General features: G+C 50.0%; 1 protein-coding gene across 1 annotated transcript; it reads right to left on the reverse strand.

Moving 5' to 3' along the window:
* Positions 1 to 19764, reverse strand: gas2l1 (growth arrest-specific 2 like 1). The gene is made up of 5 exons (XM_080003160.1): positions 18834 to 19764; positions 9404 to 9511; positions 6991 to 7087; positions 5862 to 6171; positions 1 to 4044 (listed from the first exon to the last, which is right to left on the reverse strand). The coding sequence occupies exons 1-5, from the start codon at positions 19527 to 19529 to the stop codon at positions 1914 to 1916; spliced, it is 3342 nt and encodes a 1113-aa protein (XP_079859286.1). The 5' UTR covers positions 19530 to 19764; the 3' UTR covers positions 1 to 1913.
* Positions 19765 to 21104: the final 1340 nt, after the last annotated feature.

The following is a 21104-nucleotide window of genomic DNA, read 5'->3' on the forward strand; positions in this document are numbered from 1 at the left end:
CTCCTCCGTCCCGCAAAACATAAATTTACGTGTCCCGATCCTTAAAAAAAAACAAAACCTCCCCTAAAATATGTATAAAATGATGTGGGCCCGTGAGATTTAACCCAGGATGTATATTAAAATTTCAACAAAGCGTAATAATTTAAAAAATAACATCGTACAATCTGGGGGGGGGGGTAATGCATGTAACTTTTCAAAAATGATTAAAAAGAAAAAGGTTTTCAGATGGAGACAACCTTCAAAAACATAAGAAAAAGAAAAAAAAAAAAAAACTCCAAACCCCGCAACTTCCGCACGTAGCCCTGGAGTTCTGCGGGACATCGGTGACTATTAGGAAAGAGGTCAACGACAAAACCCGCTCTTACACACACTGTGCGTTGTCCACGTGTCGTTCACACACGATCCCGTCGAATTTCCCGTCGAATCGCAGCCTCCTTTTCCTCCCCCGGCGTTGACTGTAGTTACTTCAAGATGTGGCGCGACTGTTTGAGGAGTCTCCAGGTGTGACAACTCCACTGGAATTCAGTGGCGGCAACCGAAACCGCGCGTCGATCGTGGCGATACGGACGACGTTTCTCGGATCCCCCTCCTCCCCCGGCACAGTTCAAGTGAGCGGCGTATTTCGTTCTCGGGGAAAAATAGTGAGGGGACAGCCGGGATTCGATGCTTGAGAGAATCTCGCTGGAAACAAAAGACATTCTACAGGAACTTGCGAGCTCATCTTAAGGCCAAGGGAATTGTCAAGGCATTTCCAACACCGATATTGTGAATTGCATAGCTAAGGCAGCATATACTTGTATACAGTGAACACTGTATTCCATGAATATGTACATTATGCTCTTCTTTCTATATACATGAAACTCGCATCTTTTTCTGTGAGCGTGCGCATACATTTCGATCTGTTTACCTATTTACACATTCGTTCTCCTCAATTATCGTTTTTTTGTCATTCACACACATATTTAGAGCTCAAAACCCAGAGTACGAGGCTATTGCGTCACTGACAGATCATTTTCAGTGACAATGACACATAGCAACGTCATCGTTACTTACCTTATGACTTCACCCCTAATGCGACCAACAGTAGAAATCATATAAAAATGATATTTCACTGCATTCAAAAGTAGGTTTTAGAACCTATATCACAATAACAAAAAAACCGACAAGCAAACACCTCGGCCTGGATTACTGTGTGAGAAAGTGATACAGTGATAAAAGCAGACAACTTGAAATTCGGAGAGGATGGTAGTGTATGTACATGGAATATGTAGTGTGTGTTGAAACACGTGCGAAACATGACTTGTGTATTTTTTAGTATTGCAGAGGAAAATAGAGAGTGAAGGAGTGACATCACAGTCTATCAGTGTTTTTTGAATATGAAGGCAAGCGCAGGTACAGTGGCATACCACGAGAGGGAGCCAGAGCATCTCATGTATCTGAAGAATTGTATCCCTTGGTCCATGGCACATGACCATGCCCCTCAGTGAGGCATATGGCAGTACATATGTTCTGTCTCTTATTTCCCCCTCTCCCTCTCTCCGTCTATCTCTCTCTCTCTTTTTCTACCTTGCTCTCTGCAATTATATTAACATTTCAAGCGTCTCAGAATAGACACGTTGTGTGATTGGCAAAAGCGTCCCCATGCAAACAGTAAAAACTAAAGTAAACCTAATATTGCAAATCATTCCTTTGGTAATAAATAATTTGGCTTGAGTGCAAAAAAAAAGTACGAGACCCCCCCCCCCGACGAATATTAATGGGTCAATCTGAATGAAAAACGAAAGGGTGCACAACATGCAGTGAAAACAGTCTATAGTCTGCTCTCCAGTTGTCGTTGTTGTTGTTGTTGTTGTTGTTTTTTTACACAGTAGTAAGAATCGACCCCTTAAATCGTCACAATCGTCAGTTCTGTGCTACATCCAGGCTTCAGAGTCCAGGCTACCTGACTGTCCAGGGTACGAGCAGTCTTTGCTGCTCAGCGAAGAGGGGTGTGGCTGAGGTGCGATTCGGTCTGAAAAAGCCTGGTGCAGACCCCTGCGCGAGACCGGGTGACCATTAGACCGGGAGCTCTGAGGGGATAGCGGGGGCGTAGGGTGGGGGGAGAGGCTCTTGTGAGCCTGCAAATCCCTGTAGCTCACTGGGGTGGGGATACGCGAGGGGCTGTTGTCCGGCCGGTTGTCGGTGCGAGGCCTTATCCCGGGTCTCAGTTTGAGTTTGTAGAGGGACGGAACCCCGTCCGCCTTCTTCTGCTCCTTCTTCGGCCGCAGCACCACCTCCCCGTCGCTGTCCCCATTCACCAGCGCCGGGGGCGGAGGGGAGGACTCGGAGCGCGACTCGCTCAGACTGAAGCACATGGAGGAGTTTTCACTGGAAGAGTCTTGGAAGGAGCAGTCCTCCGAGGGGGGCAGTGTCACAGGGGAAGGACAGTCTTCCGGGCGAGGGAGGCCGTCGTTATCGTCGCCGTCTTCCATATCGAAGGGAAGGTTTGCCTGCTCGTCCGGCAGAGGAACATCCCCCTCGGGCCCTGTGCCCCAGCCGATCGGATTCTGCTGGCCCGTGGGCAGTTCTGTGGACGGGCAACCTCCGTAGTCAACGTTTATGTTACGAGAATTAAAAGCCGGTTGCGAGGAAACCTGGTTCATCACTTTGGTTTGCTCTGTGTCCCTCAGCCCAGGCAGGGACGACATGGCCTCCCGCTCCTCCACAGAGCTCGATATGGCCGGGAGCTTCTTAAGACCCCCGCGCTCACCCCAGCGCTCAAGCCCTCCTGGCCTACCGTTATGTATTCCCCCCGGGATGTGACCGTGCATTGCATTTAAGGAGTCCTCCAATGGGAAGTGATGGGGATTAGTTCTCTTTGACTCCCTGAGGTCCGGCAGAGCTCCTATTTTTGCCCCTACATTCAGAGAGGAAGTGGAGGAGTTGGATGAAGAATAGGCAGAGTCAGTGACATTGGGATCGGCGGCGGCTGGCACGAGCGTTCCGACTCCCTGCTGCGACTGTTTATACGCAGGAAGCTGCATAACAGCTCCAGCGGGGGCTCTACTAGGCCCTGCCTTGGCCTGCTGTGTGTTAGCGAGGAACTCAGCCTCAAAGCTGCGATAAAGGTCTTGCTCTCTCTGGGGATCCAGAGTCGGCAGCATCTGGAATGCAAAGCTTAGTCCATCCTCCTCTGGCTCCTGGCATTCGAGCCCGGCCCATCCCCTGTGATGGCCTCTCCCAGCTGAACGAGGGGTGTGGAAGGACCGCGGGGAGCGCGAAGGGTGGTGGTGGGAGTTGCGGGGGGATGAGTGAGGAGAACGCCTGCCTCCCGACGTGACCGGTGGGAAGAGCCTGCTTTTCCCTACAGAGGGGGAACGAGGGGCAGGAGGCCTGGGGGTGACTGTGGTTTTCTTATTGGGGCTACTGTTGTTGCTTTGGACACCTTTAACAGGCGAGTTGGAGCATGACGACGACTGTCTCCGAGCGAAGCCCCCAGCTAGTCTCGGGGAAGAAGGGGTCACTTGTTTGGCCCGAAGGTCCTCCTTTCTTTCTAGGGGCGGGGGTTGAGGATCCCTGTGGCGGTGAAGAGGCCCAGGGCTAGCATCGTTCGACCGAGTCCGGCTTGGAAGTTTGCCTTGGCTGTGGGAACGTGCAGCCTGGAGCCTCCGTGGGACCTCGTTTGCGAGGGAGCGGCCCCTCTCTGTGCGCGTGCTCCGGGCCCCGTCGGAGAGCCCTTGTAGGGGGCTGGGTTTGAGAATGGAAGCAGGGGCAGGACGCTCCCGAGACTGGCTGCGCGCACGAGGCAGCGGGGGGCGCAGGGCTGGGATCTGAGCCCCTGCTCCCGGCCTCTCGATCACATGCTTCCCTTCCTTGCGGTTGACAAGCAGGACCACCTCTTCGCCGGAGCGACGTGAGGGGGCCCCCAGAGAGTAGCGGCCCCCGCCGCCACCGCCTCCACCGCCTCCACCGCCTCCACCGCCTCCACCTCCCTTTGATGAGGCCGTGGAAGAGTCGCTGTCTCCCGAGAGACGCCTGGTCAATGGCAACATTGTTTCCTTATTCCTGCAACAGAGAGGAAAATATAAGATAATGGTGCCTCACTATCTATCTGTCTGTCTGTCTGTCTGTCTGTCTGTCTGTCTGTCTGTCTGTCTGTCTGTCTATCTACCTAAATGTATCAACAAACTCATCTAATGCCAACTTGAGTTTTTACAGAGCCTGTATTTCCTCTGAAGGGAGCAGGCATTGCCTCACACTACCTCTGACTCGACTTTGACAGTGCGAATAGGTTTACAGTAAATATGTTTGACCTTTAGTCCACCAGATGACCCCCTGACCACGTGACATTCAAGATTTGTCTCAGTCCCCTGACCCGCTCCCGTACAGAGACGTTCTAACCACCAACGCACGGCTCCGTGCTTCCTGGAACAGTAGTCAGGGATTACCCACAAGGCGAGGGCGAGCCGGTGTAGGATTAAAGGTGCCGTGCACTTTCTGACCCTGCACACATCGCCGGCCTGGCCCGACCACTCGACTGTCACGTACCAGTGGGACCCTCAGACCAAACCAAAAACATTTCACAGATATTCCATCACGTATTCATAATACAACCCTCTTCCACTTGTTCGACAAAAAGGCACGTTCTGAGTAAAGGACAATATGAATAGGTATTACAATATCCACTCATACAATGAGTATCAAAATCATGGTGCGGTGAATAGATATAATAAAAATGTTATTTATTAACTGTTTAGCAGGTGATTTCACTTCCTGGGCATCATGAAAGCCATAAACGTCTAAAGAGTCGTGGTGGGTTTTTTTTCGCCGGGGAGCCCACCTGTTGACCTACTTCCCCGGTCGAGAGATCTGTGAGCAGTTGTCTGAGTCCAGGGATAGTCATCAGATTAGGGCCTTATCTAGTTTGGTGCACTCGGAGGGAAAGTCCCACCCACACGGGGAGAGCTGTTCCCCCTGACGTCTGGCCTGGGCCATCACTCACTGCGGAAACTGAGCCGAAATTTGGCCAGGAGCCAAAGTAAACCGAGCCTAGGCTCCAGAAATTGTTTAACAATGGAGCCTCCACAACTCTGACGTACGGGGAAGGTATGCGACTAACTCAACCTTCTGCCGGCGATTACATGGAGTGCATCCAAATTAAATTCTCTTTATATTTCAAAGGGGGGAGCTTTATTGGCCTCAATGTGCCGCCACTTTGACAATCGGGACTACGTCAGAGGCATTCAAGTCCAAACAAAATGGCTTCGTTCCCTCGCCGTGGGCCCTGAGTTGATTTCGACAACTGTGTGCCATGGAAAGAGAAAGAAAACAAGAGCCTGATTAACAGCTCTCTCGCCCCGTCCCGGCCAAGTTCAGGCAGTCATTAGTGTAATTAACTGAGAGGAGAAGGGAGGGCAGAGAAAGGGGGAGGCTAGATCAGAGACCGGCATGGGGAGAGAGGAGGGCCATGAGGTCAAAGAGGGTGAAAACTCACTTGGTGAATAATTTGTGGCCACTAGAGGGAGCAAAATAATGTTTGTCTGGACTGGGTATTATGGGGCCAATGTCACCTGAGATTAGATAAATCTGCTCTGGTCTAATCTGTGGCTTCCTGGCTTGTGCATTTTCTGTGTGTATGTCCACGTCTGTTTGTGTGTGTGTGCGTGTGTGTGTATGTGTGTGTCTGTGTGTGTGTGTGTGTGTGTCTGTGTGCGCGCGTGTGCGCATGCCTGGATGCTTTTTAACTGTCAGCATGATTTTATAGATGTACCTTAAAATGGATGTATATAGCTACAGGTTGGTTTTGAAAGATTTACAGAATGATGCATGTCACACACTGCAGGTAGCGCAACGCTGACTTGACAGAAGACCAACACACACACCTGAGGGGATTAAACTGCCGAGGCTCTGAGCGGTCCCGTGGCGGCCGGGGCAGCAAAGTGCGCCCGGCACCGGTGTCTGGTTCCACGGAGGCCGAGGGGTGATGTGACCGGCCGGGTCGCGTGGAGGAAGATGGGAGATGTGGCGCAGAAGGAGGCTCCAGACTGCGCCTGTCAGGAGGTTTGTAGGGGGCGATGCCGTCGCCGCGCCAGTGTGGGCCCGGGCTGGTCGAACGGGAGGAGTGGGCACTGGACGACTTGCTGTGACCACCCTGGCTCTGGCCACTGGCCTTAGCCTGGTGGTAGCGGTGGGCTACGGAAAATAAATGGTGACACATGGTTGGGACGCGCATCATGCAAAACCACGACAGTATGTGAAACACATGCAGCATCACAGTAATTGCAAGTCATCTGCAGAGGTCCAGAAATAACGCACAGCTGAGGATCATATCCGTTTCACCGGCCTCATGGTTATTGATCTCGATAATGGTAGCCTATCTTGAGCCCATATTTTCGTGCAAAACTACTCCATTGGATGAATGACTTTTGATCCCGCACACTTAGCGACAACAGTTTCAAATCTGAGGGGGAATGTTGGATCAACAGAAAGTACCATGTGTCCTGCCTTTATTAAACCTCTTCATTAATTGCATTAGCTGCATGACACCAGCTGTCCAACTTGGAAGACCTCTGACATCATTACCGGAGCGACAGCGTGAACACGCTGATAAGAGACGACTATCAGACTTCGCCTTTAACACCCTCATCATTTGGCGGTCACTGAGCATACTTACCAAAAGATGATGTTTTAATGATTTAAATGGCTGTGAATGGCGTCTTGTTAATGACACACCAATTTAAGACACTGATTGATCGTGGCTAGGCAATATAAATATAAAATAAAGCTTGGCTACATCACTTTATAGCTGATGATAATTAACGTGAAAAAACATCTATGATGACATACAATATGAATGATCAGGAGCAATAATGAATACTATACCACAAATCAACATGTTGGTGCAAAACACATTAGATGCGAATGAAACATTCTTGTGTTGAACAACTGTGCCCAAAATGAAGAATCAAGTCGCGTTGTTAGGAGACGTTGGGAAACGCGAAGTGACCTCACCGAAGGCAGCGCAGCGACAGGGGTCGTGCTTGTCCAAATAGTGCTCCAACGTGTCCCAGCCCCCGCCCACACGCACCATCACATGAGTACGAAGAACCTGAAGGAGGAAAGATAAAAATAAAAAAATGGAAAAACAAGATGTTAGCGGAACAAAACGGAAAAGCAAAGCACAACAGAACCAGGGCCGCATGCACACGCATAAACGCGAAAATAAATAAACCCGACTCGATGGATAAGCCCTTCGAGACCCCGCGCCGCCGCTGAACACAGATCAAGTAAATAGAAATGCAAATCTTACAAGTGCGGCGACACGCTGGGCCGGCCCCCCCCCCCCATGTTACGTAACAGTCCCCGTTAGACGCACCCCTGCCTGCGTCCCCGCCTCTCCTCCCCCCTGCCCCCTCTTTCTCTCACATTACCCCCAGCTGCTGCCATTATGTGCGCCGTTCATCACCATGCCAACGCACAATTAAAGGGAACGCGGTAGAATAATAAAGAGCCGTAGCGCCGCGAAAACCTCGCTTCTGTGAGCCCCCCACCGCTCTCCGTCTCTCCCTCGCCCTGGCGACCGCCGAGGGGAGCGGGGAGGGACGGGGCGCGGGACACGGGTCACCGGCGACGAGAGAAGGTGGGTGGACGCCCCCCTTTCTTTCTCTCTGCACGCGCTTGGATCCGCCGATCCCGACCCGGGGCGGACGCCATCTTAAGCGAAAGCAGCAATATTTCGTCGGACGCGGCGCCTTCCATGGGCGGTGGGACCAGGTCTGCCGGCCACATGTTCAAAGCCCTGCGCCCATTTTGTCCTGTGTGCAGCCGGGACACGGCCATGGCGGTGCATATGTGTGGGCTCGCAGCGTGGGTCCCTGCTCCGGAAAGAAAGGCCCCCGGGCACGGAAAGGACAAAATAACTGTTTTACACATTTTAGATGGCAGCCGTAATAGCTCTTCAGACACACATTGCATATGGGATGGATCGTCTCCTTGGCTTCCTCACAACATCGAGATACACAGGCTTTCTCTGGACTCTGGACCAGACAGTTGAAAATCAACAGATCAGCCATTATTACTTGGGTCATAAGATAGAACACGTTATTTATCCCTGGGGGGAAGTTCAGGATATATATATATAATATGTCAATAACACGTTTATTGATACAACTTTGTTTGCCAAGTGGATGAGTCTTCCTCAGTTCATAAGAAACTAGTGCTGCTCTATATAAGCCTCGATCCACCGAGGGTGTTTCCCCACCCTTCACAAATCAAGATACCAGCCCAGCCCCCCTTGTTTCTATGGCGACGGCGAACACAGAAGACTGAACAGATTGAAGAAATTTCTCTTCGGATCATGTCTTTTTAAATTCCGAACTGTTGGAGGTTACTGCCGTCTCTGCCGTGTCGGGGAAGACCTCCCCGTGGACAGGGATGTTTCGCCGCTCCGCTTCCATTATTCCAGCCCACCCCCTTTCCCCTCCCGCCCCTCACCGCTGCTCTCTGCCCCCATCCCCTTCTCCAGCCCCGAGCTCCTTGTCAGAGATTTGGCAGCTGAATAGAAGCTTGTTGGCTTTGATGGTGGTTGCAAGCTTCCTCCCTCCAGAAGAATAAAGGATGTGTGTTGGCGGCACTAGTGGCCGCTCGGGCACGCGCATAATCACTGTCAATCACCGTCCGTCCATTAGGGCCTGTGAAGGGGCTAAAAAACGAAAGACTCCCCCCAAAAGAGACATGGACTGCACAGAGGCCGACAGAAACAATAAACACAAACCCATACAGCACGCTTCAAAATTCAGTTTTTCAATATTTCGAAACATGTTGGCCGCATTAAAAATAGTCGCACGCAGCACCGCCGTGTCTAGACGGAGCGGAACCTTCCGAAAGAGGTCGTCGTCCCCCACAACGTCGAGCATCGACGTTGTGGGGGACGGGCCCGCGCCGCTGACGAGACCGACCGGAACGAGACCCAGCCAGTCCGTTAATGCAGCGGAGGGAAAACGAATCGATTGTGAAGCAGAATCAATCGCTCGTATCTCGCGGCCTTCCTGCGCTGGGGGGCCTGGGGACGCCAGATACGAGTCCGGCGGCAGCGCACAGTCTGGTAGAAAACAAGCTGCAGCCCCGATAAGATTTGTCCAGGAAGTGACCCGAAAGCTCTATTTTTGACTCGCGGGGAGGCTGCCCAGTACGGAAAGGCAACAAAACGAGCGCGCTGGGAGAAGGTCAGATGAGTCGAGTTTGTAAACTGTAACAGAAAAAAATAAGGTTGTCATGGCGCAGGCCTAACAGGTCCCTGCATTTTGATGGGGCCCGCCTCGACTTGATACTCTTTTCATTCTTCATGCAATGCCAACACACCCGATCGCTGCTTTCACCCGTTGTGCTGTACGCTGAGGAAGATGCGTGCGCAGTGTTTCCGTACCCTTATGAAGATCAGAGCGCTGGAATCCCCCACTTTGTACTTCCCCTCCGACACCTTGGTCATGGGAAACTGAGCCGGGCAGGAACAGCGGCCGAGGATCTCGCGCACCTGAAGGGGACAAAAACCAGACAGAGGCCGGTTAACACCTCGGGCCGCACGCCGAGAGGAAGGCGTCTGCAAGTCGTCCTCTTCTTCTTCAGTTCCCTACATACAGTATGAGCCGGTGATTAGTCACAGACTCCCACGGGTGGTGAGCGCCAACTCAGCGGCGCAACACACACACACGCACGCACACACGCACACACACACACACACACACACAACGACTGTATCATTACGACTTACAAAGCTGGCTCGGCCGTGTTTGCCAGGGCGAAGTCGTGCGTGCGTCACCTTCCTGTGGAGGTTCTCTCGCCGCGCGGAGACGGTTTATCACAAAGCGCCGCCCCTCTCCTTTCCTTCCCGCGGGGCAAGCATTGCCTCATCACCCTCCCTCCCCCCGGTACAGCCCGGTTCAGGTAATGCAGAGTCACTAAAGCAGGACCCCAAAAAAAGAAAAAAAGGCCTCTTTCTCTCTTTCACAAAGAGCGGCGATGACAGAGAGAATCTGTGAAAAGACACGGCCTCCGAGTGACGCCGGGCTCGGCCTAAAAAAGCGGGTGGGGGGGGGGGGGGCGTTCGGTCACCCGGAGCGGAGGTGACATCATGAGGCCAGTGGTGGCAGACGGGGTTTTGGGTTGAGAGAAACGCCAGCATTGTCGCCCCCCCCCCCCCCCCCCCCCCCCGTGCTGTGGTCAGGGGTGCTTATTAGGCGTCCCGAGTCAGACCGAGGAGCAGGGTGGGGCCAGGGTGACGTAGGCTCCGCTTTCTCACATGATTGCTTCACTTTTTTATTTCTCTCTCTCTCTCTCTCTCTCTCTCTCTCTCTCTCTCTCTCTCTCTCTCGGCATCAAAGGCGCACGACAAGGCAGACGCAGAGACACGCCGGGGGGGAGTTCATCTTCCAGTTTGAGGAATGTTTGGACATGTGCGCCTCATCTTTAATCAGATGGTCCACGGACAATGGATGGGAACGTTAGGAATGGAATTAATTTGTTGCACGTGAACTCGTAAAAGATTCCCAAAGGCCGAATAAAACTGATTCAGCTTTCGGATGCCGGCCCCCCCCCGCCCCGCACGTTCATACTGTGTTGTGCAAGCACCAGGTTTCAAGGTTATTGGTTGATTGTGGTGTGAGCGTGTGTGTGTGTGTGTGTGTGTGTGTGTGTGTGTGTGTGGGGGTGTCTACAATGCTTAGATTACGGTGTATTCAGAAGATTAGGAAGGGCCTTATAATCTTCCCGAAATAGCACCCTTCTTTATGTTTCATGCTAATTAAAGGGATGGGAGGATCGGCACTAAGCCTTCATCATCTTACCTATCTACCAGGTCTCCCTCTCACCTGCCTCTGAAGAGAGCTCTCTTTCTTTCTTTCTTTCTTTCTTTCTTTCTTTCTTTCTTTCTTTCTTTCCTTCTTTCCTTCTTTCTTTCTTATTCTCCCACCTGCCAGTTGATCTATCCCTCCCTCCTCGACTCTGCAGCCTGGCTATTTACAGCAACGCACTCTAATAGTAGAACCACACTTTTTTTTTCTCTCTCTCTCTCTCTCCCTCTCTCCCTCTCTCTCTCTCTCCCCCTCTCTCTCGTTGACATTTTCCACTTTGCTTGCTCCATTTCCCCCTTTCCTTCTCTTTTTTTCTCCCTCCGCCTTTTTTTAATTTTTTTTTTTTTTCAGCCTCCGCTCGGCCCTTCTCTCTCGCGCGGAAGGTGGACAAGCCCTGTTTGGAAAAACCCCAAACAAGTGAGTTAATGGAAATATCACCATGGCGACAGACAAATATACACACACAGCATCGCCCATTCTGTTTTAACTGTACAGTTTTATGTTCGGTCTTTCTCAAAGACCGAAAGCGCCAAACCCCCCGTTACACACACACACACACACACACACACACACACACACAGTACCGCCTTTCAGATGAGGTCATACTTCTTTTTTTTTTTTTTTTTTTCCAAAAGTGGGGTTGAAGAGTACAGTGTGGTGTGTCTCATAAGACACTGGGCTCTGTGCAAAGACGGACAAATAAGCCTCTTTATGATCAACCAATCAGCGACGCGGCCGATTGTTAACCTTCAAAACCTTTTGTCAGTTATTAAAAACGGTGCGATGGCCGTGTTTTTCCTGTTTTTTTTCATAACGCACACACACGCTTTTGTGAGAGTAAACAAGAGTCTAAAACCGTCAACGGGGAGGTCACGATGGAAACATGCGGAAGTGGAGCTGGAACGCCGTGAAAACTTGAGGATGAATTATGGATGCGTGCCGGTCACATGGGAGATGTTTTTTCCCCAGAAGTTGCAGATGTTTAAGACGGAGGGAGAGAGAGAGAGAGAGGAAGAGAGAGGGAGAGAGAGGGAGAGAGAGAGAGAGCGAGAGAGAGAGAGCGAGCGAGGGAAGCAAAATGCAACCCAACAACCCACAGTGTGGCCTTACACTGGTATTCCACTATTTTTGAGGTCAGAATGCAGAGCTGCTGTGCATTAAATATCCATAAAATAGACAAATGGGACAATAGAACAAAAAAAACAAAGACATGGGGAAATAAAACATGATGAATAAATTATAAATAAACGCATTATATATATTATAATTTTTTTTAAATAAATAAACAAACAAACAAACATATAAACAAACGGTGTGATTAAGATATACTGTAAGCAGCACAAAGAAAAGATTCAATTAAATGACCAGATCACAGAGATGTTGAGAGGCTTCAAAATAATTCTAGGAACAAGATATCTTTGATCACTGACAGTTTGTAAGCTGTTATGTCTTGTTTTGCGAGGTTTGTCAACCCCGCGAACGCTCAGCTCACTTCGTATCTGTAAGGACCTGGAGAGACTCGGGGCGGCAAAGCAGAGCCAGGGCCGATCGTAATCTCCCCGCTCCTGTGCTTCCTGCCATTTGAAGGGCTGTACGGCAGTGAGATAAGGCCAAAAAGCATGTGAGTGTAAACTTAAGGGACGCACAGAGGAAAGTGTTGCTCCGGTTTCATCTCATTTTAATAGCGTTCCGACAACATGCATATTGCCAAACTTCAATGATAAAATCTTAACACTGGAATGGGGATATATGCATTAAGTGTTTCTGCTGTTTGACCGGATCCAGAGAGAAACATTCTATGAGTATATGAGCAAATAGAGAATGAGAGATTCGAGATAATACAAGCTACCGACGTGAGCAGAAATAATTCTCGTATAATTCCGTGTTTGTTTCGCTCGGGTTTATCTGCCCGTTTCCAAGAGCATGCAGCCACGAGTGGAATCCTCCCAAGACGAAACTAACAACCCTCCCATCAGATAAGCCTGGATCATCATGGTTTAGAGCGCTGGGCTTGGCCTGCATGAGCCTGCATGTTTGGAACCACAGGGCGTGTTTTGCCGCCGCGCAATACCAACAACTCCAAGAGGCTTGAAACAGATACCAACCTGCAGTAAAGAAAATAATAATAAAAACTGCAACAAAGCCTCCTGCACCGGACCACGCTTCACCGCGGAAACGTGGAACGACCTTTGCACAAAGAAACTTCCTCAACTTTGGTTTCAAGGAAGTGGGGAGCGGGTCATCACTAGATTGTCGCGCACGCAGGTACTAGTGTAAACTCTGTTTTTGCATCCTGACCCAACAGGCTGGACCAGTGGCGTAAGGCTGGAAAAACATGTCTCCAGCGGAACGCCGCAGGGTGTGATGGTCTCCATGCGGGTTAACAGCAGCCAAGCATTCTCCTTTCAGCAAAATAATGACGACTTTATTCCTTTCGTCGAACTCCAGCGAAGAGTGCAATAATTGTTGAACGTTTAAAGCCTCGAAATTCATTTTGGGCGTCAGAGGGAGGGACAGGCCTCTGCAGAAGCCACGCCCCACAGCTTGTGGGCCACATACAGCTTTGTAATTACACCCGGTCCAGACATTAAAACTGTTTCCATCTACAGCTCGGAGGAGGAAATCCCCGGAAAATTGGATGGTCATCCTCGGGGCGACGCGATGTGGAGAAGAACCAACAAAAATAAAAAAAATAAAAATAAAAAAATCGGCTTGAACAGAGGATTTCTCCCCCCGTCTGTGAGTCCCTCCCACGGCTCGGCGCCAATTTGAGTTGCTCGCCTCATTTCATCACTTGCGTGTGGCGGCCGCCGCCGGGTCAGGGTATTATGATTTAATGATTCAACGTCCTGCCCTGACCCGCCTGCACCTGAGACCAGCCTGGAGTGTGCGCGCAGTAAATCATCGAGGCTCCACACACACGGATAAGACTAATTGTATTAGGGTGAACATATGCTCAAATGACTGTACGAGCGCAGACAATCATGCTGCCGCCACAAGATGTGTTGTCTCGTACATCTTATATGTACGATACCTCACACCACAACAAAGAAAAAGCGCTCTGTGCTGCTGATGCTGAAAGGGAAAGAAAAAAAACCCACAAGAAGCAGCGTTTTAAAGCGCTGAAGCGTTTGAATTGAGACTGCGCTGTACTCTAAATTCCCTTGTAAGTGGCCGTGTGTGCGTGTGTGCGTGTGTGTGCGTGTGTGCGCGTGGGCGTGCGTGCGCCACAAGAAACAGAAACAGCAACGCATGCTCTGCACATCCAGCAAAGCGTAAGAGTCTGACCCAATGTAAGCCATGATGACCTACTTTTCCCTTTCACTATCTCTCCGCCTCACACTCTACACACACACACACACTCTAGCTGCTTCTCGCTCGCTCTCACACACACGCACACACACACACGCACACACACACACACACACACGCACACACACACACACACACACACACACACACGCACACGCATGCAGACACACATACGCACACACACAGACACACACACACACACACACACGCAGCCTCTATTCTAGCCGTGTCAGCAGAGTGTACAGTAAAGGCACTCTGGGCGTTCCACCCATCTTCTTTCAAAGTCATTTTCTTAAAACACATGAATCGGACCAGGAGGTTAAAGGGGCACAATGTCCGGAAAATCTCTTCGCCCCTTTTTTTTCTCCGCCGGTGCCCGAACTACTGACCGCCGCAATATGGGGCTATCGTGCCGTGCAAAGAAAGCCTATCGTGAAATGACCGTCAACACCGGCGACTCGCTAAAGGAGAGGAGTGGGCGGCGCGGTCGGGGTTGGGAGGTGGAATAAATGAAATCAACAAAAGCTGAAGTTCGAGGCCGGAGGGAGAGGAGGGGAGAGGGGGCACGCATCAGATCACAGGGGCGAAGAGGAATAGGGGAAGACGAATGAATGAAGGAAGCCCCCTTTCCGCTCATAAAGCTCCTTTCATTATGTTTTTGTTTTTTTGGGGGTTTTTTTGTCTTTGGCCTTCCTTGGTTTTCTATGCGTATAGATGCCTACGCAAGCAGCAAACATGTGAACATTGTGCGCGCGCATTAAGCGAAAAAACCGGCAAGTTCCTCGGTCCGCCTCATCAGACGAGGACGTTGTTTTGTACAGGAATGTGTTTCTTATCAGGGCGGCCAACGCCGGAGGGGGGCCGGCTGCTGTCCAATTCAATAGCTGAGAGGACAGACATACTGAGGGGTCCGGCACACGACGGCGTAGAAGACACCTTGTCATGTTCTATTACCTTTGGGCTTTCGAAGCATAGCGGCCCAGATCACTTCTGGTATCGCTATCATAATCTGCTGGCGGAGAAGAGACGGGAAGAAATCCTTTAATGTAAAGGATAAGCACCGCGGCGGTGCACGGATATGGACCAGCTGCCGGCGGAGCATTCCAGACAGGGAAAATAGAACAATTAGGTTGAGATTGATGAGCGCTTACACGGGGAGTGGGGACGCATTTGTCTTTCGGCAAAGCAATTTCTAGTGAGTGACACAATCGGGATATAGATACACCAGTCACTACCTCCGTATCCCTGCGGGATGAGTAAGAAGCGTGTGGCATGATAGGGGGAGACAATGTTTTATATTTGTATTTGTATATATATATATATATATTTATATATATATATAGTGTTATGGCAACCAAAACAAAGTAAACTGAGTAACTAAACCGCCTGCGATCACTAGATACACATTATTCTAGGGCTGGCCTGTACTTTGTAAAATACACTCCCTTGACGGACCATAGCATGTGGCCGTCCACTCATTAGTATAAGTATGAGTATACTTATATTATGTCAACTCATATCGTGTTTTAAATAAATGTGATTTGAAAAACATCTGTCATTCGCACAGCCTGAGTTGATTTTTTTTTCTTCTGTTTCAACACATACGATGAGTGCGATATGGAGCGATGGCGAACAGCAGCTGCTGATTCATACACATTTGCTGTGATTATTGAAAAATCCATATGTTTTGAGTGAGTGTTAGGGAGCGGCACTTAAATGATCCTGTTTCACTGGCACTCGGTATCACGACAGATCCAGGCACGGCAACGCGTCGCCTTTGACTCAACTTTCTGATCCAGTGCAAAGGGGAGTCATTATCTCATTGAGATCTTAAAAACCAGACCTCTTACTAAACTGTGTTAAGCATGAGGTGGTGCCTCAACTTGCCTATGAACCAAGTCAATCATTGAACCAATAACCCATTTATAACATGCGACGAGACACCGATTGAGTTCTGTAGAAATCAAAACGTAGAGAAGTAGAGCGTAATAACAATCATTTGATGGTAACGTTTCATTCGTCAGGGTCATTTTACACCAACAAATTACTTTTTAAGGCTGCATCTAAGGACGGTTCCAACAATTGTGCGCGTGTTCGAATAGAATAAGAACAAACACAAACGATTGTATCTGTGTGGTTTTTTTTATCTTGTAGAAGAGGAACCACAGCATGAATCACACAGCTCGTATTTTCGAAGGAAATTTGAGGAGCAAGACCAATGTCAGTTTAAAGAGGAATTCAGCAGATGCGAAATGATGAGGGGGATTTCAGCATTTTTGACACAGTGTCATCACGTAATATCTGTCACAGAGCCGCCCCCGTGTCGTCATTAAGACGGAGAGGGATTCCGCCTTTGGCGTGCGACTAGGGCCGGGATGATACAGGATTGCCTGAATTTGCTTTTTTGCAAACCAGACACAACAGTCTGGTGTCACAGCTGTGAACCAATGAGAATATTGCTTTAAGCCCCACGACTTTCTTTCCCTCCCTCCCTTTTCAGACACACACGACTTCTAGCAACGAGGTTCGAAGTAATTACACTAATCTCTTGTACGGCCGCTAAATCAGACAGGAGAAAAAAAGAAGAAGGAATAGGGATATTTCAATAAAAAGTGTTAGGGAGAACTTGATATATTTCATCGGGGCGCCGAGTCACAGAGCCTTGCACATAATGAATTAGAGCAAGTCCTTCAGTCTAAAAGGACAGGGTATACTGCTATACAGACAGAATATCTATATAATAATATTATATAAAAAATAAAAAATAAATTAATAATGATTATAAATAAAGAAAGAAAGAAAGAAAGAAAGAAAGAAAGAAAGAAAGATTATAAATAAATACACAAACAAACAAACAAATAAATAAATAAATAAAAAGATGGCTGGGTAAATAAATAAATAACAAATAATCATATAGTAAACACAGGATATACTTCCTATAACCAGTATAGTCAGACTGCAAAAGTTTACTAGTACTATTGTTCCCCCTGATGATGACGCCTCTAATCTCCTCCTTCCTCTTTTTCAGCATCTCCCTGTTCTTCACTTGTGGGTCTTGTGATGCTGATGCTGGTGTTATTTGTGGCGTGCAGAGCATCCAGGTAGACAGTGAGGCTGGAGAATCCGCCTGGCACCCTGGGAGGAAGAATTCTGGACAGAATTCTTATTCAACATGAGAGCCAAAGCGGCGAGCACTCTTTTGAAAACGCTGGATAACAGCAGAATTCCCCCTTGCACTCGCTCTCCTATTTCTCTCTGCAGAGGTCACATAATATTTGCCCGGCGCCGCGCTGCCAGAACAGCATGAGAGTGACTGCTGACTGTCTGCGCCCCTCTTCCTCCCCCCTCCGCCGAGCCTCTGGTCTCCGCTTTTGAAAAGGGGACATTGTTCTTGCTCGCCTCATCTCCACACAAATATGAACTGCTCTCCACTGACGGCCTGAGCACGTGTCTGCCCATTAGCGCTGCTATCTGTTACAGTATGCCTTTCGTGCTCATTCTAATGCATAGGGCTGCTGGAGGCTGGCAGGTGTCCAGTTCGACAGAACGGTGGACAGCGTTGGGCGACGGTTCAAATTCCACACGGCAGGGGATGTTTTGGAGCACATCGGCCAAAAAGAAAGGGGCCGTCTCGGTATCTGGCATTCCAACGCTGGTGTTGTTACAGGGATAACTGACTTGTTTCTGGCACAAGGTATTGCTCTGCCCGTCGTATTTTTGATATATTGATCCTGAGAGCCAAAAACAAAAGGATCGATGTATTTTCACCAAGTAGTAGCATCCCTGTATCTACCTGGAGGGCTAAACTGACATTTTACCTGAAAAGGGTTCTTTGAGGAACGTCACCGACACCGACCCGGTCTACCTGTGACCTCCGAGGGGTGGGTGTGAAAGAATGTGGGGAATATGCTGGGAGCTAAATCCACAGAGACATGCCAGCCCCAAAAGCAGAGCGGACTTGCTTGCACACGCGCACACGCACGCACACACATACACACACAGGAGCTGCGTGACACATGGCTTTTCATAACATTGACATGGCATTTTCGGTTGAGGGTGCTCAACTTCTGGCATAGCTCTATGTTTTACTGTGGGGAAGGATCCACCACCATGGTTTTATCAGCCTCATAAACTGAGCATGGTGGGTAAAAAATGGATTGTTGAATCAGGACCAATACAATCGGCCTGACTAATAATATTACTTTGTTTCTGTGGACATGATGTATAATCATGATAAGAGGCCATCACTCCAACCTTGGCTCTTCAAAGGTACTGCAGGAACACTCCTAAGACCAGTGGTTATAAACGTGGGGTCCCCAGGGGTCTTTCAAGGAGGTTCCACGGGGTCCCCAGTAAAATGATTAACAGTTTAAATTCCCTATGATTTCATTTAGGCCCACCAGACATTAGCACCATTAGATAATGTAATGGGCGTTTTTTGTCACCGTTGCTGTGATCAATGAGAGTTTGGACTAAATCATCTGACAATAACAATCTTCTGAGATTAGGGTTCCATTTAATCAAATGAGGCCCGGGGCCTAATGCATCGTGGTCATCCTTGTTGTGGAAACATGCAGGCTGTATGCATGCATTTCTATACAGCTTGTGAACCTATGGTGCAGTACGGTGGTGGTGAACATGGCCACCCCGCTGTGCTTACAGGGTCCGTGTTTATGTTTGCCATGAATTACTCACCAGCTCGTCAAGGTTTCTCATGTCACATAAAACTCTTTTCTGCGGCCAGACAAACGGGGCTTCTTCATCCGACTCATCCTCCAGACTCTCGGTTATCTCCTTCCGACTGAAGCACCTGCTCGGCGGGCTCGGCTCCCCCGGCTCTCCGGCCTCCCGCAGGTTCTCCTGGTCGCGGATCTCCTCGTCGATCTCCTCCTCCAGCTGGATCAGCATGGGGGCCAGCATCCCGAACTTGGCCCCGCGGCGGGCCACCTCCAGGAGGCAGAGGACGAAGTTCTTCTCGTTGCACTTCTCCACCAGGTCGTTGGTCTCGAACATGAGCACGTCCTTGATCCAGAGCTCCCGCCTGCACCAGGCGATGAAATTGGAGACGTTGTCCCGGGCCAGGAAGGAGCCGGGCACCACGCTGCGGGACTGGAACACCACGTCCTTGCGGGGCACCTTCATGGACCGCGCCGCCTCCGGGTGCTCCAGCTGGAAGTCCTGCGCGGCGCGGTTGACGGTGTTGGCGTGGCGGCACAGCGCGCAGCCCGTCTCCAGGCCCTCCATGAAGCAGTCCGCCGCCACGTCCAGGTCGTAGAGGGTGTTGAGCCACTCGGCCAGGTCCTCCTTCATGGCGTACAGGTACTCCTCGCTGGACCTGAAGGGCCTGATGCTCTTGGAGGCGGCGGACTGGATGTTGCTCTGATCGGCCATTATTGTATCCGGACGGGCCCCGCGTAGGTATCGATCGTCTTATTCAACAGCTCCACATTGTTTCATTCATTGCACGGTGGCCACCTCCACCCGAAGCCCCGACCGAGGGGGAACGAAAAACAGCCGCGTTGACGCGCCCATGACCGGTGGTATCCGTGGATGCGTGGGTGTCCGTGCGCAGCCCGTTCCCTCCAGCGCGGGCATCGCAGGTCTTCCGGCTCCGGGAAAAGGGGGAGAAAAGGGCTGAAGGGGAAAGCGGTGGAATCTGCCACACCGACACGCTAAACACCCTCCACCCCACCACCGCCACCACCACCACTCCGCCCCCCCTGCGTGCGTGCGTGCGTGAGCGTGGTCTCAGTCCATCACGCCCACCGCCGAGCGTCCGTGCGTCCGTTTCTCGCTCCTCTCCCCGTCGGCGACGACCCCGCGAGTCCGCGACCGCTTCACCGGGTCCGTCACTTCCAGGGGAACGGACGTGGAGCAGCCCGCGCCGCGCCGCCTCCCGATGCGACGTGTGTTGACCCGCTCCGGCTTAGAGCAGCAGAGCGACTCGGTGGCACATCCCATTAGGAGGGATCAGCTAACGGGGAGAAGCAGGATTTAACTCATGGGAACCGGGAACCGAGAAGCCAAGCCTCCCCACACAGAAAAGGGAGGAGTTTTATTTCATGAAGTCAACAAGGATTCAAATATTTTCTTTGTTTTGTGAAGTGTCCTTGGGTTGCTTGAAAGGCGCTTATTATTATCAGCATCATTAATATAATCACTATTATTATTATAATTATTATCATCATCATTAACCATCATTATTATTTATTATGCACACCGCTGTCCTCCCTTTTGGATGCAGCCCACTGGGAAGTTTGTGTTAATCATTATATGAGTGACATTTGAGTGCATTACGCTTTAAATTGATATTTCAATCCAAACTCAAGACCAGAGCAACCCAATGATGCCACACTTCACACAGGCATCTCACCAGTGTCTTTAGAACTGTCGGGGAAATCAAATAGGTTAGAGATCACGGGGATAACTAATTGTAGAGTGTTAAAACAACACTATATTAATCCCGGAGGAAAAGGCTTTTTTTTTTTTTTGTGTGTTGGAAAGTGAAAAGCTCTTTGAATGCATTTAGCACCAGCTCGTTCACAAGCCCTCATGAATCCTTGATTCCGCCGGCCCACAGCAGGCCCGCTGCCAAACAGGGAAGGCTTGTTTTCATTTAAAAAGATTGCATGTTTAAAAGGCAGGAGGGGCGGCAGTAGGGTGGGGATGAGGAGAGGTGGTGGTGGTGGTGGTGATGAGATCATTCCCTGGGCCCGGATGAATCAGCTTTTCTGGGTCTCGTTAAACCGGAGGCACACGCAGAGAGACGTCAGCGCTGCAATGATCCGGCCTCGGCAGATGAAAAGCAGGAAGTCTCCAGAAAATAAAAATAAAGAACTTCAAAAAGGTGAATGTCAATGGCTTCACTCGTGGATTAGTGTTCCAGTTAAACTAGTTTCCCTCCCAACACGAGTATAGCAATAACGTGGTTTTAAATTACAAGGTTCAAATAGGTTCAGACTGTAT

This window comes from Zeus faber (genome assembly GCF_960531495.2).
Source record: "Zeus faber genome assembly, chromosome: 7".
NCBI lineage: Eukaryota > Metazoa > Chordata > Actinopteri > Zeiformes > Zeidae > Zeus > Zeus faber.

What these genes read in the sequence shown, in the direction of transcription:
- gas2l1 (XM_080003160.1), bottom strand. Translation starts at nt 19,529, where the DNA reads ATGGCCGATCAGAGCAACATCCAGTCCGCCGCCTCCAAGAGCATCAGG. An exon ending in TGAGAAACCTTGACGAGCTG is followed by an intron (nt 9,512 to 18,833) that starts GTGAGTAATTCA and finishes TGTCCCCTTCAG; the next exon opens with GTGCGCGAGATCCTCGGCCG. An exon ending in GCGCTCTGATCTTCATAAGG is followed by an intron (nt 7,088 to 9,403) that starts GTACGGAAACAC and finishes TTCCTCCTTCAG; the next exon opens with GTTCTTCGTACTCATGTGAT.